General features: G+C 33.7%; 1 protein-coding gene across 4 annotated transcripts; it reads right to left on the minus strand.

Annotated features, from left to right (window-relative positions):
- Positions 1-137: 137 nt before the first annotated feature.
- LOC106614248 (acidic phospholipase A2 PA4) lies at positions 138-26022 on the minus strand. 4 transcript variants are annotated; one of them, XM_014229875.3, is made up of 6 exons: positions 25521-26016; positions 4144-4305; positions 3921-4090; positions 3665-3859; positions 3513-3600; positions 138-1561 (listed from the first exon to the last, which is right to left on the minus strand). In XM_014229875.3, the coding sequence occupies exons 2-6, from the start codon at positions 4302-4304 to the stop codon at positions 1465-1467; spliced, it is 711 nt and encodes a 236-aa protein (XP_014085350.2). In that variant the 5' UTR covers position 4305; positions 25521-26016; the 3' UTR covers positions 138-1464. The 4 variants fall into 4 exon arrangements, with proteins under 4 accessions (XP_014085350.2, XP_014085349.2, XP_036227071.2 ...); XM_014229874.3 differs by lacking the exon at positions 138-1561 and having other exon boundaries at positions 2825-3600; positions 25521-26022; XM_036371178.2 differs by lacking the exons at positions 138-1561; positions 25521-26016 and adding an exon at positions 16232-16361 and having other exon boundaries at positions 2825-3600.
- Between the last annotated feature and the right edge of the window lie 1407 nt (positions 26023-27429).

Here is a 27429-nt window from a genome sequence, read left to right on the forward strand (position 1 = left end):
TTATATATATATAACCCTATATCTAACTCGATTAATTTTAGGTGATACAAACAACCGTTAGGTGAACAAAACTATTATACTCTGTAGCAACAGGTTGCGAGAGTATAAAAAAAATTATTTGATAGAGAAACAGCATATTTGCAACTATGTAGTTGAAGTCGCTAAAAAAGCATTGTATTCTTTGAGCATAAAATATTTTATTTATTTGTACATAAGTAGGTATTTCATATTTTGCATGTATTAATTGATACTGATATACAATTGATATGTAAGTATTTGTAACATAAATAGACTTCAATTTCATGTCTGTATATATGTGCTCGTATAAGATATCTAAAGATATTTCCGCCCTACACAATCCGTCATTTTCTTACACATTTCCTAAATTTTTTTGCTTTCATTTTAAATTTATTAAGCTGGTGCAAATTAAAAAACAAAAAAGAGACAAGCTTTCCACTTGAATGAAATTTGGAAAAGTAAATAAATAATTGAAGGAAAAAGGTTGCCTTAAAAAGGACTATATATTTTGGTTATCGGTTAGTTTGTGTGTGGCAGCTATATACTATAGTTGTCCTAACTGAACTTTTATGTTCGGACATAATATCTGCCCAATTTCGTGAATATATCTGGTCAAATAAAAAAAAAGTTTTCGATACAAGGACTTTCAGTTTGTATGGCGGCTATAAAAAAAAAATTTCCAAACAAGAACTTGGGTTCGATCGGTCAGTTGTATGGCAACAAGCTTTTTAATGAGAAAGGGACGTCTGTAAAATTCCAAACCAATATCTGATAGACTAGTTCGCGTATATACAGACGGACAGACAGACGGACGTGGCTAAATCGACTCAGCTCGTCACACTGATCATTTATGGTATACTTTATAGGGTCTCCCTTTGCAGGGTATAAAAATGGAACATAGAAAGTATCGAAAGTGAATAAAATATTACAAAAGTTTTTAACTCTTTAAAAACGCCAACTATTTTTTGATATATTTGCCACCTGGCATAAGCGCGATTCGTTTGAAAAGAAATATAAAAACAAAGAGAAACCGTGATTATGAAATGTGATTTCATGAAAAAGTATTAGCAGTATGAAACTATATTGTGCATAAATATTTTGCGCACGTGTTAATAAAAATATATAAAAATATTGTTACTATTGATAAACAATTAACAAATTAAAAATAGTTAAATAAGTATTTTTATACAATTATTTTTATTAATAAGAGTGATTAATACTTTCTCTGGTCTCATTTCCTTCGTAATGTACCATACTTTGGCGTAATTTTCTATTTGATCGTTTGTTATAAGAAATTTGTATACATTTTTAATCAGGTATATATGTATGTAAAATTAGGTACTCATATATTTATAGTACATAAGTTGAGATAATTGCTGTAATTTTCGTTGTTCTGTTGCTCCATCGTTACCGGTCATCTTCCTTATTATGCTGTCTCTTAATAATTTAAGTGCGTCCTGGTGCACTGGGTACATATTTTTCGGATGGCTGATATTGCCACTGAGCGCAAATGGTATCCTGTTCCGTTTTATTATAACCGGCCCTACGAGAAATGAAAGAGTATGAAACGAATGATAATTTAGGAAGTTCATATGCTTTTATAAGTAATTATTTGATCTAACGGGAGCCGAGTCGCTTGTTCTATGATATGTATGCACCCGTCGTCATTGAGAAGCAGCTGAATACCGAATCTTATCTTAACTATCTTAACTTGAATATGATCACTAGTAAACTCCGACTATCATGTTGATAAAAATCGACCTCGTCTTCTTTACAAGCGAGTAAAAGGTTACGCAAGCTCCACTAGCATCCCTTGAAGGTTAACGATTACATTCTTAATAAGAGATAAGGTTCGCGAATTTATATGCCCCTAAAAGTCAGTCTGTGATTACAACCCCATATAAGGTTTCGACATCGTCCATTGTAAATAGAAACCAAATCATACAAAGTTTCATACAGACATTTATTGAAAACTCTTTAGTTGAACTGAATATATGTAGGTATGTTATACCTTACGGCGGAGAAATATAATATATTTGAATTCACTGAATATCCATTTGACGTTTTCAAATTCAGTTAGGGCTAATCGTTTAGTGGAAGTTTCTATAATCTTCATTTAGGACGGATTCAGGAATTAAATGGGTGTACTATTAATATTGCAATATCCACTCGGAAACCAAAGTTGAATAAAAAAATTATTATGTTTTGAGTTTAGTAAACTCTGATGTTTATAAATATGGCCTACACATGGGTTATTCATGAGGAGAAGGCCTTTGAACGCTTGGTGTTGCTTAAAGAAAGACCAGAAAATCATAAAAAACCTACATCAGCTGTAATCCTAACCTAGTTTTCGCCTGTTCGTAAAGTTTTTTCAACTCAAATTTTTCCAATTTCTCAGTGTCTTATTGCTGCACGACCTGAATAGTTACAGAGAAAGTGTTTCATTGTTTGCTCAATGTCACCTTCGAAACAGCTGGAGGACGATCTTTAGCATGCGTACCCATTCCGCGTTGCATGTTCGATTGGCCACTGGCTTGGAGTTGATGCTTAGTTGCATAGTTGAATGAAAAATTTCAACTGATCTTTTCATCATAATTTTGGTATTTCTGCTTCAGATGTGTCAGCAGTAACCTCCTTGCTTGCCGATTCGTTTACTCTCTCTTTCATTTCGATACTCTTGTGTCCGAAAGACTAGATGAGAGCGACAGCTATTGAAGCTTACGAATGTGGAACTGATCGCTGATGATACAAGGAGTGCATGAAGGTTAAGTTCAGTCCAGTATGATAGAAGAATTAAACAAAAGAGTAATTTATAAACTTTTATTAAATAATAATGTTGCTGTAAGGTTGACAAATAATATTCTTTAATACTGCTTTCATTTGAATCTAAAAATATAAGCCTTAAACTAAAAATATGAAATTAGAAATAATGAATGTTTACATAAGTTGCTTAACAAAGCACTCTTGGACTTCTGCAAATAAATAAGAAAAATAATAGTTGCGCAACATAAATCAGTCTTTCAGTGTATCTTCAATAATTCCAAAAATTATTCGGCGAGACATTATTTCTTTGATTATAAAAATAGCTGGAACCTGGATATGGACGATCATAGTAATACCCACGCTCCTCTTCAGAGCGCTTATTACCATTGCCTGTGGGTAGTTCGGAACTAACGCGAGAATTAAAAGTGTCCCACAGCACACGCGGACGCTGCACAATTTCGCGCAAAATATTCACTGCGGCCAAACCCACCGAGGCGACTTTTACGCCCAAACGCTTGGTGAGTGAATTGAAAGTCTGCCTTTCAGCCAGCCCGCTGTCGGAGCGCAACGCGCGACCGTAGTATTCTGGATAAGAGTAAAACTTTGGCGACCAGCCATGGGGGTGTGACAGAATTTTCTCTATAACATTGCCTGCATTGGGCGGCAAATATAGATCCGCCTGGCGGAATGTAATATCACAGCGATTTGTACGATAAAAGAAATCTTCAAACCTTTGATGTGCCGAGCACGGACTGCGCTCTTGGAAGCAAGTGACCTGTACCACGTTGTAGAATATCGCGCCGAGCGTGTTAGCCGTTTCTGCATTGTAAATGAGAAAGTATGAAGATTTACAGTTATTAACATAAAAACTACTTTCAACTACCTGTATTGAGTGATTGCAAACATTTGCGCAGACGCGCATCGCAGTCGCAATGTGAACGCGTAAAAGTGCCAGTATTGCAGAGACCACGCCGACATTCGCCCACATTTAATACATTCGGACAGTGATCGTGTTCGCGACAGCAGCGATCTTCGGCGATATGCGGACCCAAGTCATTATAATCGTCAGCGGTGGTGCCTGCGGTGCGCATATATAGTTCAACTTCATCTGTATGTGTGTGAGTAAAGCTATCACTCACCTGGTCCACACCATTTCGTGCCGGGATAGATAAAACCCAAGCCACCGCGGAACTCGCGCCCATACGAGCCCGATTTTAAACAGACCTCCTCCAGCTCCATAACCGATTCGCGCGGTACCTGTCGGATGCGTCTGGGATCCGATTGCAGCAGCATGCGTTGGATATCACCACTAGCAAATAGTTTATACAATTAAGGTTCATTACTCCGAGGAAAATAACTCACCGATCAGTGTGCATTTTACAGAAAGGATGGCGCGAGGAAAGCTCTACCATAACTGACATAGCATTATCAGAGATCAACACAGCGGAGCTACTGACACTATTAACAAATATTGTCACTACCAGCGCAACCGTCAGAACGAGTATGAAGAGCTTCTTTGACATGCTGCAAAGGAGAAAGAAGATTTTTTGGTTATTGAAAAAGTTAACACAGCACCAATTTCCTCTAAATGGATGGAAGTGACACTTTACGGGTTGTTCAGGACAAAACTTCTTATTTAGATCTTCAACACCACTTAATGAAGTGAGTCGGAGAATATTATATTATATAAAAATGTATATCAGAACAGTTAGGATTAATAAAACGTCGAACAAATCTAAGGCAATGTAAGCCCAGCAGTGAAAACAACCGTTTTGCAATAGCGGTAAGAGATTGTAATATCAATGCGGAATTCGATGGAATCAAAAACTCATCCATCAATAACAACAATTTCAAAACAGAAAAGACTACAAGTATAAGGCTTCATCTCATAGACCTTATAGAAAGTATACTTTTGTTTTTCTTGAACGTTTCGGAAATATTTAATGCCAATACATACATATATAATATGCCATAGTAGTACAGAAATGTTGGGCAAACTATTTATCTCCCTTCTAAATTCCTTTAAGAAACATTTTTTTTTTACAACTCCTAACTGAAAAGGATGATTCAATATAAATTGATCTCTAACAAAACTAGTTTGGGGGTAATTGCGATTAACTTTTGCCTAATTCATATCTATGGAGAGTAGTAGTCGGTGTGCATTGTCAAATTGAAGCAAATTAGACTCAACAAAGCAAGCGACTTCTTCAGTGGCACTAGGTTAATGACCATGAAAGTATTATTTTTACAGATGAAAAAATGTTCACTGTTAAAGAAGTTTTACATAAGCAAAAATGTTTTAAAGCGATAAAATCTTCCAAAAATGCCAAAAATGTTATTCAAAGAATTCAGCGTAGTCACCATCCAGCTGCTGTAATGGTTTGTTGGAGAGTCTCCTGTAAAGGCGTTAAACCTCGTCACTTCGATGAAAAAATGGGTTATACTGGGATAAAAGTGTACCAGCAGGAAATTTTAGAAGGCGCAGTAAAGCAGTTAAACAAACTGTCTTCGATGGAGAGCATTGGATTTTCCAGCAAGAAGAGCTGCAGATGATTGTCCGCCTGGATCACCTCAGATTTGAGTCTAGTTTACTACCGTTTGTGGTCAGATTTGGAGAAAATGGCTTATCGAATTTTCAGAGTCTCAAAAAATCTTTTGTTCGAGCACCGTCGTCAATACCAATAGAAACTTTGCGTGCTGCTTTTGACCAATGGCAAATCATTTGAGGGCTCGTGTGAAAGCAAACGGAGACTTTTTCGTATAAAGTTTTGTACATCGCTCATTCAATACATATTTTATGAAATAAATGTTTTATAACGGCCTAAAATTGTAACAGAACTTATGGCAGGACTAAGGACCACTTACTGCCTGCGACAAAGAGCGTGTGAGCGTTATAAAACATTTATTTCATATATATATACATATATATATATTTCTTGATCTGAAGAATAATTACAACTGCTGGGAATAAAAAACCAATAGCCAGTCGAAAGTTGTAAATCAAAAACGTATACAAGTTATCTACATATGTAAGTATATATACATATTTATATGTATATACCATATATAATATTATATATATACAAAAGCTTAATACTCATGCGTGATCTTAAAAAAGAACTGCCAGTCGAGTAGCTGCTTAAACGGCTAATAAAAAAATTTAGCCAATAACACGAACTAACTAACAGCGATAATATTTTATATGCTGCAAAAATATAAACTAAAAGAAGAATCAACAACATAAACTCGTTTACAATTGACTAGTAAAAAAGATTAAGGGCATATTAGTTTCTTGAATTTTACGGATTTTTCTTTTACACCTTATTAAAGTGTAGTTAAGCAAGTATGTAAGCATTTACAAGAACTCATTGGGCTAAATATCAATGCAATTATTAATACCCTGTAGGAAATGTGCTTAGTCATTGATACCAAAGATCTTATAACATATAGAGTGAAATATCTTTGGTCGCACTAAAAAATATTAAACAGCTGCCACGAAAAAGTGTAGCGCAACAAAATTTCGTCACGCTTTTAGCGTATGTATCGACAAATTTGTGAAGGCTCTGGCGGTTTGAATAAATTTGGTAAATTATTCCGTGTAATACTCGGGCGTTTTGAAATAAAACTAATTAAAAAGTTGCCACATATTGCGAAATCGTACGTGAAAAATGGTTAAAGAAAAGAAAATAAGTCTACAAACTGCTAAGAAAAATTAAATATCGAAACTATTTATTGTGGAGCGTTGCCACCAGTTTAAAATTTAAATTTAATAAAACTGATGGGACAGATATATAATAATAATTTTAAAACATAGATATAAATTTAAATGATGATAGATACTAATCTAAAAGGGCAGGAAATCGTTCTTTCGGTAATACTTTTGAGAAGGATTGCCAACATTTTGAAAACTTTAATGCAATAGACTTGTTGAGATATGAAAACACTGGAAGTGTGGGCATAAAACAACAGATAAATAAGAAGGTATAAGGTTAAAAAATAAACTGATAAAGTTGTTATAATTTCACTAGATATATGTACATTAAACAAAAAAAAAAATTATGAATTGATTGAAAATTTTAAATAAAGCAAGAAAAAATGTTAACTTCGGTTGCTCCGAAACTAGTATAATACCCTTTACAAATGCAAAATAGTTAATGCAAAATAGTAGTTACTAATATTCCTTACACGAATTTTTCGATTGTGCAGTTTGTATGGCAGTTACATATGTATATGCTATAATATTCTGACATCGGCGGTTACGACAAATGAACAACTTCTTGTGGAAAAAATCGCGTGTATAAAATTTCCCATCGATAGCTGAATAACTAAGGGACTAATTTGCGAAGATAAAGACAGACAGACGGACAGACATGGCTAAATCGACTCAGCTCATCAGGTTGATAATTATATATCTATATATTTTATAGGGTTTCAGATATTTCCTTTGGAGTGTTTCAAACTTCGTGGCAAACTTAATATACCCTATTCATGGTATACAAATTATAAGTGTACAAAACTGAATAGTTCCAAGAAAGAAAAATATAATTAGGTGATGGTTGCCACCTGCTTAAAAACTATAATTAAAGAAGTTTACAATGGCTTATCCTTCCATTGATCGCTTGTAAGAACACCCTCCTCATACTATTAAATCTCAACAGGGCCTATTTACTCATAAACAAATTTGTGTGCCGTCTTCATTATACAAGTAGTTACTATTATTACTTGCTATTTTATTGACCGTTAAGCTGTTGGCCAATTCTGCTGGAGGTCATTACCGTTCTTTTTACTAAATTTACCTTGTTAAAATATATCTTGTTTTTGTAAGCTACACTTTTTATTGCATTCAACGCGCTAGAGTTATTATTAATGACTCATATTTTTAGGTCATCACTTATACTACTTACCATATGAGGTATACGTTTGAAGTAATATTAAAGTGAGAAATTTGTTTGGTGTTGCCATATTTTGAAAAATTTATTTAATAAAATTTGTAAGATAGAAGAATCTATCTAATATGGGCATCAAACTGAAGAGTTTAAAAATCTTTACTGCTCAAAAATATTCCAGAGTTGCCAATTGTTTAAAATCGTTTCTTGTGTTATAAGCTGTACAAGTCTCACTTTAGGATCGACCAGTTAACCTAACCTAACCTAACTTATTATATGTAGAGAGAGATATTGGAGCATAGATCTATTAAATGAAATCAAAATCCACTTTCGACTTGATTTTACAATTTTTAATATTTTTAATTCTATTTTTAAAAATAAGAATAAAATTTATAAAAAATTTTAAACTGCAAACCACTGTAAAAGAATTCTGATGAGCCACATAAAACTGGTTTCAGGATGTAGTTATACAGGTTGTTTGAAAAGTTTCTGCGCTCGAAATGAAAAAATACCGTTTTTGGGCAAAATATATTTTTTTATTCAATATAATCTTCCTTAACTTCAATACACTTATTCCAATGATAATTTTATGCCATCCCTATAATGACTTTCCGGAAGCTCTGCAAAATACTCGGCTGTAATAGCTTCTTCATTCCGCGAAAACGCCTTTCCACGAAGGAATTGTTTTAGATTTCTGAGGTAGTAGTTGCTGAGAGCCAAATCTGGTAAATACGGCGAATGCTCAAGCATTTTGTATTTTAATTCGTTGAAATTTATCATTGCTAAGCCCTTTTGTGAGCAGGTGCATTGTCTTGATGAAAAATGATATTTAGTCAGGTCTTTTTTCACGCATTTTTTAATTCAACTGATCCAAAAGGCAGAAATTATATTTAGAGTTGATTTTTTTCACCTTTCTGCTGATAATCAATCAACAAAATTCCTTTTGCATCCCAAAAAACTGATGCCATAACCTTCTTTGCTGATCGTTGTGACTTCACCAGTTTTGGAGCTGAACAGCCAGCTTCAGTCCACTGTAAACGTTCTTGTTTCAATTTAGGATCATGGTGGTAGATTCAAGTTTCATTCATAGTTATAAAACGACGCAAGATCTTGGTTTTATTCTGATTACAATGCTCCAAATTATGCTGAGAAATTTGTTTTCGATTTTGTCGAATTGTTAACGTGTGCGGCACTAACTTTCCAAATAGCTGTTTCATATGAAATTCTCCATATAAAATACGTATGTAGTACTCATTCGTCTAAAATGCCTATGGCATTAGCAATTTCACGTTTAGTCAAACTTGGATCTTCACTAACAATATTATGAACTGCGGTTTTTGGTCGTCCTTCGCGTGGATCGTCTTCAATCCTAATACGACCACGTTATAATTCACCAGCCCAAAATTCAATGGTGAGTTTTGAAAGTGACGACTCCTTATACACTTCTAACAATTGTTCATAAATTTCCAAAGAATCCAATCACTGCGCGATATTCGATTTTCGCCATATTGAAAAAAAATACTCTGACACGTCAACTTCAAATGGCTTGTAAACAAAGAATTTATTGACAGAATTAGTTGTAAAATTGCATGTGTTCTCACGACAAATGTACCAACTTGAGAAAAGAAAAATTGGAGCTAGCAGTGCTATTTCTTGGTGTAAATAGAAACTTTGCAAACAACTTGCAGCTCTCAAAAACTTTTCATTGAAATTGGTTTGCTTCAGTTTTTTTAGGGATCTTGAGCCTCCCAATGTTGAAAAATAAGGAACTGTTTTGTTTCACTACATATTTTAAGAGTTCTACAAGAAATATAGGCTAGCTAAGAATGCATTTCAACCCCACGTATTTAAAACCGCTTATATTTTCTTTCAAAATTTAAACCCTCGAACGCCTATACGCTTGTGTCATATCGGTATTATTCTAAAAAAGTAAATTTAGCAATAAATTTGGAGAGCAAGAATCTCTTCAATTTGCATATTTCAATATTCACCTAAGCAATATTTTTTCTAGTTAACATTAAAATAAACAAACAGTAGACGCTGCTAATATTTACATAATTATTGTCAACATAAAGAAGTTATTCAAAAAGCTACTGAAACGAACTGATAAACAAATATTTAACAAGCTTATTTAAATACAAATATATACAATACATATCTTTATTTTTATACATACATATGTACCTACCAAAGACAATAATTATACTTAACTGCAGTCGAAAAAGCACTTGACAACCGAGGCCGAACAGAAACCACAATTCAAAATAGCAGAAGATGTTAATAAAATTCTATTGACATACTCGTATGCTTAAGTAACATTTTTTTTGTGACAGTGTTGCTGGTGGACAGGTTAAAAAAGGTACACTTTTAGAAAAGTGGGAACTTAGGAAGATAGTAGGAGTCAGCACAGGACAATTACCTATCAAATACAAGGTAAAGTAGTATCGGTAGAAAGTTTAGCACAATGAAACAGAAGAGGTTGATGAAATATTTAGATTATTTTCTCCGTGAATTTCCAAACGAAACGGAACGACTTTCAACCCTAGGAGTTCGAATCTAAAGAAAATAACTGAGCAGCTATGTACGTCGGATAAAACTTAGAATTTTTATCAAACTCCGGGAGTTATTGAACGGCTTAGTTGGCAGTATCTGATGAACACAATGAGCCAATTGAAAACAATTCATTATTTTGATTTTGCTTGAAGTATGCTTTATGGTCATAAAAACGTTATTCAATTGATAGAATAATAAAAAAAAAGTATTTTCCGCTGCCAAATCGCTGCAGTATATAATCAGACGGCTTCAGACTCTATAAAATATACATATATATGTACATATATACATACCATATATATGATCAGCAATTCGAGCCAAGTCGATTTGGCCATGTCCGTCTGTTTGTGTATACGCGAACTTGTGCCTCAGTTTTTGAGACATCGTTCTGAAATTTTGCACACGTTCTTTTCTATCCAAAACGCGACTCCTTTGTCGGATCCGCCTATATCGGACTACTTTAGCCTAGCTGCCATACGAACAGAACGAACGAAATCCAACCCCTGTATGGAAAACTTTTTTTATTTGCCGAGATATCTTCATATTTGACCTGGATTATTGTCTAAGGCAATGGTACAATATCTGAACAACCTTTTTAGATCGGACCACTATAGCATATACATATGCATGTAGCTGACATAAAAGCTAAGCAAACAAAATTGACATTTTATATGTAAAGCTTTCTTATTTATGAATATATTTTCACGAAATTCAGAAAAAATTGTTCAGATCGGTCAGATCATTTTATTATTTATTAAATAGTCAAAGTTAGGCCGTTTTCAGGGCTCTCGACTGGCCAAATCGCCTAAAGTCTCTCAAACAACATTCTCTTAACGCAAATTTCATTAACACTCGCTGAAGATAGTAACTGTTAACAGTTTACTACAATAGGCCGAACCTTACACCATTTAAACGACTACCACATGCTAATTATAACAGCCTTAAATATACCGAAACTGCTGGGCTGTGCTCCAACTTGAACTTGAAAACGAAATCACAAAAGAAAATGCCGGTTATTTACATATTCATTATTGAAATGTCAACAATTATGGCACATCAAAATCTGTTTTATGACCAGTAGCCGTCTCCGTTTGACCACTGCTCAGCTCGCTATGGTTGAGCGCTGTGCTCGCTCTGTTTGAAAAGAAAAACTTAAGTAAGAGCGCGATAACAAAGTCGACCAAATGCATATTTATTACGTGCTTATTTGGATAGCTCATTAAAGTTGTATAAACACTTGCTATTCTGCGCTATTTTTCTATTTGCTTATGCCAGTCTATTTAATTTATACCAATTGTTTGTTCGATTCGTTACTCTACAAGGTTTGGCGAAACAGCCAACATAGTGTGGGTTGAGCTTTTGATTGAATTTATTTATTTAACAGTTAATTACATATTGTTTACTGTTGTATGTATGTATGTATGTATTTTTTTTTATTAAAAAGGTCAATATTTAGGCTCGCTGTTTGCCAGCGTGTCGGTTCAGGGTCAATAGCTTCTTTGTTGGAGTCCAATGACCGTTCGTTTTCGCTTCGTTTGTTGTGGTGTTTGTGTTCGTCTATTGACCGCAATTTATGCACCGTTTGACTTTGTTTTAAATACATATTTATTGATATTAATAGATTAATCGACTAGCCTATGAGCTGGACGCAGTCAACGCGCTTAGGAGCTGTTTTGATTGCTCTCCCATTTCGTTTACCGCTTTTTGACTGTTTCGAGTTTGTTGTTGTTAGCAGTAAAATTTTATTGCCTTTTGTTGTAGGTCATACATGCGTCTTTATTGGCACGCTTCGTGGCTTATCTGTGTACATATATATTTGCACATATACTGTATTTTATAGCAATATGTGCGTACGGCGATATTCATAGGAAATTGGTAATTAAAAATAGGAAGTATGACACTTTTACCCACAAAAACCAATGCAAAAATAATTAAATCAAGTTCACTTGTGAACGTGTCGATTGTTACAAGCATGGACGATTAAGTTCGTGCGAAACCGAGCGGTTGCCGAGCTCGCAATTCATTAACACTTAAATTATATGTAATATTTAAAGTTTTTTACAAATATTTTTAATAATAGATGTGATCTGGGCAATATAACTCATGTTAAAACGAGATTGTACCACACTCTCGTTAATTTTCGTGACCAAATCATAATGCTTCAAATATACGCTTTCGTTAGGCTCACTGTGCTTACAAGTCAGTCACCATTAAGCTCTTTTCAACATATCGCCGAATTAGACACAAGTTTTGGGTATTACCCACCCCATCTGCCTACTTTCTTTTAAATTAGAATTTTGACAGTAGTGGAAGATATTCCGTCCTGAATACTGAGCATACGCTCAGGTAAGGTCTTAATATTTCATAATCCTCATTATAGTATGCTCCGTTTTGCGATTCGTGTAAATCCACGCCATAATACTTAATTATTTCTGTTAGAAGCTTTTGGTTTGTATGGTACTATCTATTTTGATATAAATACGATACTAAACCTGTGATATTAGGGAATGATTTCTAGGCCGCACCAGAGCTGAAGTGATCATCATTTAAAGTTTACTGAGCTTTCCATTAAAAGTCTATTGATTTTGGAAAAGAGAGTTACATTGAACATTTCAAGACTTTTGAACGACTGTAGAGGGAGTTTCATCGCCCCTTCACAAATTTACTTATTCATCAAATATAAAATTATGAAATTTTAACTAATTTGTGAATAATACGAAATTTTATAGCTCTTCAGAAATGTTGTTACAAGTTCCAGCCATGTTTTTTTGTAATGCTCTTAAACTAAAATATTTTTACATGCCATCCTTTTTTGGAAATACATTTTTTATAGCATTCAGCATGATTGAGTCAATTACAGCTTTTTTTAAGTTAAATTACAAGATGCGCAGCAATCTTAAGAGTTGAGATGGTTGGATCTTACTAAGCTTTTCCTGTTATTTATCATCTCTTTCAGTCGACAAGCTGGGAACAGACCACTAGTCACTTTCACACATATGTTATGTACAATGTTCAGATACTCAACGTAGTGTATACATAAGTTCACGTTAGGCGTTAAACACTGCTTATAAATCCTCACTAGTTTCGGACAACAAAACTATAGAACAAACGAAACGAAGCTTTAGTAACTATTATCGAAGAATACGTTCTTAGCTTATTTTGCCAATGGAAGCGCAGTATGTATAGATCGTAGAACTTAAAGTTAATCATACTAAAAAGAAGAACAAAAAAATTTTCTTCACTCTTAACTGTCTTTCTAACCGTTCTGAGGTGTCTTAATGAAATATACTTTTTTTTGAGTTAAGCTGAGTTTGAACCTCATTCTCCATCCATCGCTAGTGTAGTGTTTGTGAAAAGTTAATCTGATTATGAGAACCAAATAAATATGGTAGATAGTAGTGTATTAAATTTTCTGTTTCTATTGCTAATTTAAGCCAATTTATTTGCGCTTCTCAAGCAGTTAACCTGAATACTTTAGCTCTTTAATATCAACGAAATTGTAAAAAATATAAAAACGCTTCAAATGGCTACAGTATGTATATATATATGTATAGGTATGTGTCTACATAAAAGACTATTTGTTGCGAGTATTTACAGTAACTGTGGCATTGAAATTCACCAAAAAAGCTTTCTCATTCAATTCGTAATTTAAACTGGTTTTGATGGCTTATTATTTAATATTCAATGTTTCTTCAGCGATAGCAGAAAATTAAATTAATAAAAATGATAGTCATCATACTCATTGCACTATTTTACTGCAAATATAAATACTTGGAGACATACATACACATTTACTATATCATATATTTTATATAAGCATATAGATAAATGTATATATTTTTTAAATATACCGTTACTCGCCTTGATTGAGATTATTTTAGAGTATCGATTTTCGTTTGACAGATTTTGAGCATCATATTAGCAGTTTCTCATTAAGACTACCACTAAAAACCTACTTCTTTATCTTAAAATATTCACCACATAAATGTGAGAAATGTTGCCCAATTGATGGTCCTTATCTGGATAAAAATTCAGGTGTAATGCTATTACACATAAACGCCAGTCGTGGAAATTGTTATTTTTCTGTCATATATCACAATAGTGAAGGAAAATTTTATATTTTTATATGTATTTTTTATAATTAGCATTTATAATTTTTTTAACAACATATATTTTTGTGATTTATCACTTAAATTAAAGTGTTCTATTATATTTTATATTAATATTTTTATATTGTTTTTATTCAGTTTGAGTTTATTTCTCTTAACCTAACTTAATTTAAACTCATATCTAAACTTAATGGTAAGGAGCTACTAGAAAGACAGAATAAAACCTCAGAAGAACCACGAAACTTAAATGTCATGATGCGCAGCGATCAATTTTCGGTCCAAACCCCTGAAACCAAGTAATGATTAGAGCATAAATGTGTCTTTACGCGCGGGATCTTAACCTTGCCACTGCAAAAACAGAGCTGGTATTGATACAAAAAAGCATATTTTGATTATAATAGACATGAGGACAATAACAGAAACTCTAAGAACACAAAGGGTTATCAATTATAAAATTTTACTTCAGGCTTAATAACTGGGCACAAATCCAACATGCTGCGAATAAGTCGTCTAAAATAACTTTCGAACTTAGCAGGCTGATGGCCAACATCGGAGGACTGACACAGGGACAACGGAAGCCTTTAATGTCGACCACGCTGAGTGTCTGCTGTACGGAGCAGAGCTATGTGCTAGACTATAGACTCATCAGGAAATGTAACCGAATTAAAGCCCTAGAAAAAGTGTGTGACAAAGCTGCTTTAGGGTAGTATCGGCATTCCGTACAGTTTCAGTCAAAGCTGTATCGGTAATAGTTGGAACTATTGCAAACTCGTTGGGAGCAGGGGCGAGATGGTAAATGAACGACTGGGCTAATCAAAAATATAAAACAGTGGATCAGCAGGAAACATGGCGAAGTAGATTATTACACAGATGTGGTTCGGACACAGATATTTAAGAAAATATCTACATACATATCGTATATAAAATAGGAATAGCCGAACAGCCATCATTTGTTTATTAACAACGACACGTTTTTCAAATGCATACGTTGGCAAACAGAGCCCACTGCATAAAAACAACATAATAACAATCATGCTTTAAAACGAGGAAAACTGGAATAACGTGAAGAATTACATAGAAAATGTACTGCGGTTAAAAAAACGAGAAATATGAAACGCCACCCTGAAGATAGGCGTAAGTGGTCCCATTATGGTTTTTTTAGTGCCCCCAAGTGCCAGATACCGTTGTGATGACACAATGATGATGTGGAAGGTATTTTTCTCATCCTTCTTCGAATTAAAAAACTTAATTTCAGTCACTATAAAAAAATGTTCTCTTCAATTATTATTATTATTTTAATTATATGATAAATATAATATTTTGAATTTTTTCTATTTATTTACATTAGTTAATTGTGTCACTTTCACATAACCTCAACTAAATTAAAAAAATTTGAAAACTAAAAAATAGTTATTTGTTACAATTAATAATTTATTTAATAACGTGTTGTTAAGAGCTACTTTTTTAGTTATTGTATTATATATATTAATACACATTTTATTTTTGTTCAATCAAAAATTTTTGTTTCATAAATTATTATTGTTTTTTTTTTAATTTGACACTTTATTTTATTATTTAATTTAACTTAACTCAACTTAAATAAATTTTTATTTTTTATATATTATGATTACTTTATTTAATTGTAATTATTTGTATTCGAAATTTTTTTTGTTTTCAAACATTTTTTTAATTATTTTAATTTTTTGATTTTACTATTTTATGATATGGATTTACGTTTTTTGTTTCTAAGTTAATTAATTTTTTTAACATTTTCATAAAAGTTATTATTAATTTAATCGATTATTGCATTTTTACTAACTTTATTTAAATTTGGTGTTTATTATATCTTAAATTTTTTAACTAAGTAAGTTTTTCTAGCTTGTATCTAAATTACACACTCACTTTCACATTTAAATCGTTCTGAATTTTTCACCTTTTCTTTTTCGTCTCTCATACGCTACTAACGAATTCTAACATTCGCATAAAACTTTCGTAACAGTGAGACACGTCCGTTTCCGTTCAGCGTTGGCAGTTAACTGAACAGCTATGCCAATCTTATTGAACTTGGGCTTGTCTAACATTTTTCTAACAAGCTATTGTATTGAAGCAGCTAAAGGCGTTAACACAAACAAACAATGGCAGAAGAATTGTTAACAACTTAAACAAATAAAAACTTAATATGAACAAGTAAGGCTGCGCTAAGTTCCGGTGCAACCGAAGATTTTATACTCCTGTAACTTGCAAGGATACCTCAAAGGCACTATTTGTGCAAAGTTTTGACCGAATATATTCATTGGTGCTTGATTTGTGTACTGTAAAGTGAAAGAAGAATTGTGCGATATGGGAAGTAGGCGTCATTGGAGTCCAATTCCGCCTAATTTAACAATGTGAGGTCAGGATTATGTTATATACCGAATTTGGTTGAAATTGCTCGAGTGGACCCTGAGACATGTGATTTTAAATATAAATGTGGGCGGTACCACGCTGCTATAAAGCTCTCGTGTACCATCCTTGGTGTAAAATTTAATGTTACTGGCGCATTGATTATTGATTTCTCGCGCTTTAAGTAGTTTTTAACAAATCCGTTTTATGGGGAGAGAGCGGTGTTACGAGTATAATCAGAGAATGTTGATGAATAGAGAAGGAGCAAATGTTAACTGAAAACTTTTTGAGTACTAATTTGTAATTCCACATGAGGGAACATCGAAAAATATAACTTCGAAAAAGAAAAATACACCACACAATGTGCGAAATGCTATAAATAGACACAACGAATATTCCTAAATGAAAAATCGTTGCGCATACCTATTTCGATTTATGTTTTCAATTTCTATAATATGACAAATTTATAATTATTCATCAACATTCTCTGGTATAATCTGATTTTATTCATTTTCACACTGCCGGTAGGAGTTCTTATAGGAATTGTCCTACGCGAATCTGGTTATTGTAGCTTTAGTTGTTTAGCAGATATTTACAATAAACTTATTAGAGGGCGGAGCCATCCTCATTTTTTTGAAAATTTTTAGTTCACAGGTTTTTACTTAAGTTATCGCTTGTACAGACGGACGGACGTACATACAAACAGCCACTCGGAATTCAACTCGTCTCGTCATCCTGATCATTTATATATATAACCCTATATTTATCTCGATAAGTTTTAGGTGATAAAAACAACCGTTAGAGGAACAAAACTATTATACTCATGTTGCAAGAGTATAAAAAAATAAACAAATAGTGCACACTTGTTGCTATTGTTGTTTTATAGAATCACTAGAGTCACAGTTTCGTTTGCTAAACTTTGACACTCATATACATATGCATATGTATGTTTGTATGGTACATTTTTGTTTGCATATTTTTGGAGAATAAAGTATTTGATATTGTTTTGCACCAAAATATGCGATCAAAATATTTGCAAATTGTGTCACGCTTGTGATCACTTTTTTTATAATTTTTTCATAGCTTGTATAAATTATGCGGAAGCTTGGCGACTTTGTTTTCAACTTGCTTTGGTGATTCTTTAATCAAATATTTCGGATTGATTTGACGCGCTGGCGCCACTGGTTGTGCCCTCAAGCAAACAGCATCAATGTATGGTAGACCAGTTCATGGAAAACATTTCACTAATATTTTTTCTCATATTCGCATTAAGAGACGGGTTCTATTGGTTACTTGCTCTTTCTAAGCTCTCTGGTTAAAATATGTACAGGTGAGAACATAAACAACATTGTGCCGTTGGAGTCAATACAAGAAAGCGTGTTAATAGCTTAATAAAGTGGTATAAACGCTTACAATTATGAATTTTAATTTGATTTATAGCAGTTTAGGTCTTTATGCGAGTTGTTTGCTCGATTTGCTACTTTCCAAAGCTTAGTGAATCGAAGGCTAGGTAATTGTATGCCAAACGCAAAATTACCAAATAGAAAGATTTACATAAAAAATGAAGTTTCAATCATTGTTATATTTGACGATTATTCCGAAATATTAAGCATTAATGCCACTAAGAAATAATTTAATGGAAAACTCAGAAATTTCTGCAAAGTCAGTTTGACAAAATCGAGAGTTTCAGCGCCCTTTTGAAGGAGTCGTGTCATACTTCTGTTGCTGTTACAGTCAAATTTTTCAACGAATGACTTGGTTTCCGTATAGGGTGTGGTATTATGTCATATTTTACAAAGACGTAATTTCGATCGATCAGTTTGTATGGCAACTATTGTATATGGTGTAATGATCCGATATCGGTGATTCTGACAAATTAGCAGCGTCTTGAGGAGGAAAGGACGTGAGCAAAATTTCAAATCGTTTCGCTGATCATGCATATTTATATACCTTATATACTTCATAGAATCTCCGATGTTTCCTTCGGCGTGTTACAAACTTCGAGACAAACTTACTTGTTCAGGGTATAATAATAAATGCATAAATAAAACAGACGTTATTCTCTTGGCATCTTCTTTGCTCAAAACTTTACACAAGTATACAAAATTTACCATTATGGCATTTATATCGCTGCACCCACTTATTGACCTCAAATTTTCTCCACCACCATTAACTAATCACGCTTTTATCATAACGTTTCTACAAGGTTTTCAAAATGCAACTGTGAGTATAGCGAATTTTCGCCTAATTATAATTGTATTGTGTAGCCCTCACTGGTTGAATTTATTTATTTTTTGGAGATATTTACATAATTAAAATTTGTCTTAAATTGTTCTTCTTTTTTTATGAAATTCACCACTGTCTGCGTTCGCAAATTTGTTTTGAACTTTTTAGCTGGTTTAAGCGCAAGTTAATGTTTCTGGTTTTATTGGCGAATTTAGCGAGCAAAACAAAAAACTCAAAGCCATTTGCCAGTTCGCAGTGTACAAATAGAGGTATACTTAAAGTAAAAGGTGCCAGTATCGGGTATTTATTTATTTATATATTTATTAAAATATAAGTTCTTGAAACATAGATGATAGAAGCTCTGTGAACTTAACTGATCTTGGCTTATTTTTGGTCCATATATAAAACTATTGATTTAAGCCTCAATAATTAATTCCGTGTATTGGAAATCGAAACAAGAAAAAACTTTAACTTCGATTGCACCGAAGCTGTAATACCCTTCACAAATACAAAAGTTCTATCCAAGACCTTGATTCCGATCGTTCAGTTTGTATGGCAGATATATGCTATAATGATCTGATCTGAACAATTTCTTCGGAGATTACATTGTTGCCTTAGACAAAAACTCATGCTTAATTTCGTGAAGATATTACCTCCAATAAATTTTTTTGCAGAATTAGAGACTCGGTGGACCCTGTGTGACCCCTAGTATAATATTGCTACTATCGATTGTAAGAAATTAGAGTTCCGAAAATTATGTGTTAGAGGAAAGTAGATATGATCGCTACAAAGAGAAAAAACCACAATGACTTCGATTAAGTAGAGAAAAGAGAAATTTTCTTGTGTTTTGAGAGGTTAGAGTGCTTTTAAGAGTTTTAACTTAGACGAAGAGAAGGAAAATAGTAGAAGAGGGAATGATTTTTGAGATGAGGAAATGAGATTGTAAGTGACAGTAATTTATGAAATTAAGATAAGATATGTTATTGCACTGGTCGTGCCACGTCGTCGTTAACCCTAGTAAATATAATAACTAACTTTAAAATTGAAAAAAAAGTCAAAACTAAGGCTAGCAATTATTCAATGGCACATTTAGCTTTCACGTCATTGCCCTAACTATGTGAAACATTAGCTTATTTTTATACCCTGAATAGATTACGTATATTAAGTTTGCCACGAAGTTTGTAGCGCCCTGAAGGAAACGTCAGAGACCCTATTAAATATAGGTATACATAAATGATCAGCATAATGAGCAGAGTTGATTTAGCCATGTCCGTCAGTTTGCATATATACAAACTAGTCCCTCAGTTTTTAAGATATCGATCTGAAATTTTGCACCTGTCATTTTCTCACTAAGAAGCTGCTCATTTGTCAGAACGGATATCGGACCACTATAGCATATAGCCGCCATACAAATTTAACGATCGGAATCAAGTGCTTGTATGTGAAACTTTTTTATTTGACGAGGTATCTTCGCGAAATTAGATCGGAATCAAGTTCTTGTAAGAAACCATTGTATTTGTGAAGGGTATTATAGCTTTGGTGCAACCGAAACCATTTTTTTTTTTTTGTAAGACAACTCCCCTCTTTATGAGGCATTTTCTTTCTCAGCCTTTTAATCAACTACGGCGTCCATACTCAACACTCCAATTCCACAAAACGTGAGCATCTCCGTCGAAATCCATTATAAATTGCCGTCAGTTAAATGTCGGCGGCTATTCGTTGAAGCCAAAGCTGTCATTGACACGTTCCCAAACGACTAAACGTTGCATGAAATACGCTTCCAAGCAAAGGTAGGTATGTACATATATACCAATGTGAAGTATGTGTTAAGCTAGGCTTGAACTTGCAAGCGTTGTAGTTTGTTTGACATATTCAATACAAATAGCATACACCCTTGGTGATGGCCGGCATTGTTTACAAGTTTCTTGTATAATTACTTACATTACATTTACGAGTATAAGTATGTACATAAATATAAAGATGTAGTGTATTATTTCTTTCAAAATCGTTACGTTACTTAACTTGTCTTCTTATTGATCTACATTTTTCTGTCAAGTTCGAGTCACACTATCACTCGAAACATTATACCCCATATATACATATGTATACATTAGGGTGTTCCAAAACAATTCAAGTTTTTTTTTACGCATAACCTCTTAATTTGTTTAAATCATGTCGAAACACTGGGAAACTAAATTTGGTGTAGATAGGATTACGACAACCCTTGCCGATAAATGATGCACTGAAAATAAAACTTCACAGCGCTCAACTGAAAAAGACGAACAAGGATAAGACGACACTGTTTAATATTTGCTTGTTCATCGTGACATCCTCTGTTAAGCCATGGCTCATATGTATTTTGGTTGTAAAAGCACCTTATAAAGATTTATGCAGTTTAAAGTTAAAGAAGACTTATGAAAAAATCGGTAGAACGATCTCGAAAGCTGCTTTATAGAAAATGAGTCTTTAATCGTTGAAACAGCTGTATTGTTATTTGATGGCGAACAACAAGAAGAACAAGAAGAAGGTTAAAAATTAAGCTCGAAAAAATCCGCCAACCCAAGGCAAACGCTATATTCCACATAAAGATGAACTCTTTGTTTCATTGTTTAGTAAGTTTCATTAATAAATATATTGTAGTTTTTTTCATATTCCTTTTTATACTCTCGCAACCTGTTGCTACAGAGTATAATAGTTCTGTTCACCTAACGGTTATTTGTATCACCTAAAACTAATCGAGTTAGATATAGGGTTATATATATATAAATGATCAGGATGAAGAGACGAGTTGAAGTCCGGGTGACTGTCTGTCCGTCCGTGCAAGCTCTAACTTGAGTAAAAAATGAGATATCTTTATGGAACTTGGTAGACATGCTTCTTGGTACCGTGAGACGGTTGGTATTGCAGATGGGCGTAATCGGACCACTGCCACGCCCACAAAACGCCATTAATCAAAAACAAATAAATTGCCATAACTAAGCTCCGCAATAAGACTGTTATTTGGTACACAGGATCACATTAGGGAGGGGCATCTGTCCCGCCTCTAATAGGTTTAATGTGCATATCTCCTAAACCTTCTATTGACGGTGTGAAAATAGTTGAAATCGGGTTGCAACTCCGCCCACTCCCCATATAACACCATTTTAAATTCCACTTGATTCTTTCACTTTCCACTATGCAAATCAGGCAGCAATGACTGTATCGGGATAAAATTTTGCGTGAATAATGCGATTAAAGTATGCCACCTTGTGGCCTAAATTGTCTAAATCGAACCAAAACTGTTTAAGCCCTAAGTACTAAATATGTATGTCAACTATAGTTGACCTTCTACCGAAAATATCAGTCAATCCACAAAGAAATCTCAAACGAGTATACCATTTTTTCTTTGTGAGAGTATAAAATGTTCGGTTACATCCGAACTTAGCCCTTCCTTACTTGTTTTTAAATAATAATAATATATATATAATAATAATTTTCTTTCACTTTTACAGATAAAACAACTAGTAGGAGTTCCTATCAGTCAAAATGCAAGTGTTGTTCACACAGCTTCGAATTGATGATAGTTTATATAGTAGTATAATTTTCTGACCAGAGAATCGCCTTTATGGCCAAATAAGGCTTCGTTTCAAGATACCAAGAATAAGGTTTCAGCGCTAAGAGCAGATAACGATACCGCTGAAAGAGCGGCCAAGATGTGGTAAGTATTTCATGGTTTCATTACAGTTAAAGATTAGCAAAGGCAATTTACATTCCGCTGCATAGAAGAAGATTTTTCCTTATTGTAAAAAAAACTTTTAAAAATTAAATTTTTAGAATAATATTTTTTTTATGTGTAATATTAAAAAAATTATTACCTTATTCCTTGGTATAGTCCAACATATGTACATATATTATCAAACCATCAGATGAAAAATTAGTAAGTACCTGTTCAAAGGATTTTTTAATTTCGATTGTTGGATTTTGCCGTCACCTTGATTGGTTAAGAAAAAACAGGAATGAAAATGTTGTCTCTAACTGTCTCTAACTAACTCGATGGTTTCCATTCGAATAGCTAACTTTTTTAGTTTTTTTTTACTGAACTAATTTCGTATCTCAAATCTATCTATAATCTAATAATCTTGATTATTTTTTTCTTTCCATATTTGTTTTCGTTAAACATACTTCTTTAAGTGGATTCCTTGATTTTATTAGCGCCTTATATAGCGAAAAAGTTTGTTGTGTACCGATCCTTTGTGGTGCTAAAAACTTCTAGATACGACTCTACTAATAAATATATTCAGGTATCGACAGAGCGATTTAAGCCTGTCATAAAAATGCTGAGCCAGAAAATACGTAAGTAAAATATCTTAGAAAGCCTTAGCATTCCAGCAAGCGAGGTGGTACCAAATTACAAATTAATACGGCTTATTACAAATATTTTGCTAAACCTTAACTTAAAAAAGGATGATTCGAATTTCAATTCCCTATCTTGAAGTGGAATGTTTCCAATTCCTTTTCTACTCCTTAATGTGAAAAAAAATTCTAAAAATTCCCAAATCAAAGTGTTCTTTTAATCAGCGCCATTTTTAGATTGTAAATATTCACATTCCAAAAGCGGAAGCTTGAGTCAAAAAAAGCTTTATACTTGAACTTGAATTTTTACGACTAAGCAATTCCCAATCCAATATTAATACCACAGCAACACAAACGTCACATATGTATGTATATATTAACACATGTTGAATACGGAGAAGGAATATAGTAATAATAAACATTGAAAAGAGTTGGCGTGCTGCCAATGTGTCTAAACAATTGAAACTTTTACGCATTTGATCAACACGGATTAAAAGTGACGGTAATTACCAGTTGACAGCTTTAACGTTATAATAGTTACAGTTATATGATGGATTACGTAGTCGGTAACTGATCGACTGGAGGTATCAGTTGATTATTTGTACATTAATAGGCGTGTCGACCTCGCATATGCACAATAAAAGGCAAAATAATTACATACATACATGCATATATAGTATGTATTATACTGTATAGTCTTTAAAGAAACTATTTTTGTTACATTATTTTTATATATAACATTTACCATTAGAAATATATGAGCAGATAAATCTATTCTGGTGCTAGACTTGCACGGACTCACATGCTTTTAAATCTAGTTAACTCGCCTTGAAACTTTTCTGTCTGGTTTCCATCAAATTGTTTACAGAAACAGGTGCTTGAAATAGATTATAATTGCTGAACCAATATTGAACCATAATTAGATAATTTTTACCGAAGAATAGTAAATATATTAATTTTTCGAAGAATAGTAAATATATTCGTTCACTTCCTGATGACACCTTCTTAATTAAAAAAATTTTCCATACAAGGACTTAAGTTTGATCGATCAGTTTGTGTGGCAACTATATGCAATAGTTGTCCTACAAGTACAAGTATATCGGAGATTCCGAAAAATGAGCAACTTCTTGAGGTTCGCGCGCTGCGCTCAATATTCGATCAATATAATCGCGCAGCAAAGTAAACAATTCGAGCAACAATGGATCGGTTTAGCACCACGTTTACACTAAGAGAAAAAGTGCATCCTCGCAGACGCTATAGTTGTTGTGAAGCTGATTATCGAAGAAGACCTGAATGAGTCCATCCATTATCGCGTGCAACAATTGAATCTGTGACCATTCAGTTTATGGAAGATTTTGCGAAAAGATCTTGGTTTGCGGACTTACAAAATCCAAGTCGCACAATAATTTAAACGAACGATCATCAAGTGAGTCGCACATTTAGTGAATGGGCCTAAAACGAAATGGCCACCGATGCAGGATTTTCACAAGTAAATTTTATTCACCAATGAAGCTCAATTTTATTTGAATGGCTGCGTTAATAAACAAAATTGTCGCAGTTGGAGTGATGAAAATCCATAAAACATTGTTGAGACGCCGTTACATCCCCAAAAAGTTACTGTTTGGTGGGCTCTATGGGCACATTTCTTCAGAAATGAAAGCGGCCTTATTGTTAGTCAATGGGGAACGGTATGGCCGTCATTTGCCCAAAATCATGGCAAACCTTATCTATATAACAAATCTAAATTTTTGGATATAGCATCGTATGCGAACCACAACCTCTATATGTTGTATGTATAAAACTAAGCGAGAATATTTTTATTCCCATACTTTTATTTAGTACCAAAAATGGGTGTTGTAGGTGCAAAAACTTTAACCAACAATAACATGTTAAAACTGGTGAACCCGTCTTGGAAGTAGTCAAATTTTTACACACACCGATTTTTATTTACTTTTTATATACCACTATATATCCATATATATTGTACATACATACATACATACACACATATGTATATTTGTGTACGCAGGAAGGCTTTTTAACGAGAAGATGACCTTCATGTTTCACTCCAAAAAATGTGTATCAGAAAGCTAACTGCTATCTGCAGCACGCCAATCAGTTGCAATACGCTGCCTCTGCTGACTTTTTGGTACTCGTAGCAGCCGGTGCTGTTCGTATTTACCTATACATACGAGTATATGTATAGATATACTATAGGTATGTAATTTAACGTATCGACAAGGACACTTACCTGCTGACGCGCTTGTGATGACGCCGTTTGATAATTTCACTGTTTTTGAAGGGTAGTAACGACTTTACTTATTTTTGTCGGTTTATAGTTTATAATTTTATCGCATGTGATATTTTTAAGTAACCAAGGGAAGATATGTGATTTTTATTTCCGTAGCTTTGCTTTCAGCGCTGCAGTTGTCTTATATACTTGCGATTTTTTTATTATATGTAGCAAACGTGCCGTTATTAGCTAACTAAGTACTTGTTATTCGCGCTGCATATAATAATTTTTTTATTTTTATTATCAGTGTGTTCACTTTGAAGCTCCAAATCATAATTTTTTTTATAAAATAGCGCTCGAAAATTATTTACAAATACACAAATGTACAAATTGCAAGTGCACTAAGGTTAAAAACGCGTACTTTACGGCATTTAAGCGCCAAATGCTGGAATTCTTGTCCACATCCGTGGTGCGTCCACACGCAACTGAGCCATGACGCGCTGTGGCAGCCGAGCTGCAGCAATGTGTAGATACCACAGATAGCTGCCGCTGATAATCTACACATACACACATACATATACATATACATATATGTACGTATACAGCACTGGATACTGAAGTTCATAGGCGCACTCACACATACACATTAAAAAGCAGCTGTTACCAGTGATTAACACACCTTCTGATGCCGCTCAACTCAACGCAAGGACTATAAGATGCTTCTGGCAAAGAAATCTAGCCAAGTTCACATATTATATATATAAGTATATATAATATATATAAGTATATTCAGCTGCAAACAGCTGCCCGCGGCGTTATACCCATACACATTTTAATCACTTAAAGCCCTGTTTGCTTCACTTTCGATTATTGCATTTTGTTTTGCTCTCGTTATTCATGTGGCGGAAGCTTTGGCATTTTCACGGCCAAAAGACAGCCTGTGTAGACGCGCGCAAGCTTTCGTTATTTTGAAGTCTCTGAAATCGGTATACGAGTATACCATATATGGTATATAGTATATTTTCATGCAGAAAGCTCTCCACTTATGAATGAAAAGCTTTAGTGTATGGGTACACGGTGAGAAAAAACTATACAGAACCTTCGTCAAATGCAAAAGTTTACCATACAAGTACTTGATTTCGATTGGTTAATTTGTATGGCAGCTATATACTGTAGCGATCCGATCGGAACGTGCCTTAGCTAATAACCCATGCCAAATTTCAAGAAAATAGTTTCTTAAATAAAAAAGTTTACCATACAATCAATTGATATCGATTTTTCAGTTTGTATAGCAGCTATGTCGCCGGTTCCGACAAATGAGCAGCTTCTTGGTACGTGGACCCAAGCACAATTTCAGATGGATATCTCAAAAACTGAGGTTCGCGTATATACAGACAAACGGGCAAGACTAAATCGCCTCAGCTCGTCATGCTGATAATTTATGCATGAATATATATTTTATAGGGTATCCGACGTTTTCTTCTGGTTGTTACAAACTTCGTGACAAACTTAATATACCCTGTTCAAAGTATACATACAGTTATAAGGCGAAAATGTGAATTTGCTGCACTAGATTTTAGTACCGAAATTAGGTCTCACTTTGATATCAAATCAACAACATCTCCTTCACTGGCCGATATATAAGAATTATAGCCAATCAAAGACACGAAATTAATTATGGTGGGTCGGCGTCAGCTAGTGAAAGGTCTTAACCGAGATCGAACATTTTTGTTAAAAACACATATTGACCGAAATATTGGATCTAAAGTAAACGGGAGGTATCTTTGGTATTATGGTTGATAGAAAAGCTTTAGATTGAGAGATCAAATACACAGCGAATTGCAAAATTTAGGTTTCTGTACGATAAATAGAAATCACCAAATGACACTACAAATAAAAATATGTAATAAATTTTTTTTCAAAGATG

This window comes from Bactrocera oleae, chromosome 5 (genome assembly GCF_042242935.1).
Source record: "Bactrocera oleae isolate idBacOlea1 chromosome 5, idBacOlea1, whole genome shotgun sequence".
In the NCBI taxonomy this organism is placed as follows: Eukaryota; Metazoa; Arthropoda; class Insecta; order Diptera; family Tephritidae; genus Bactrocera; species Bactrocera oleae.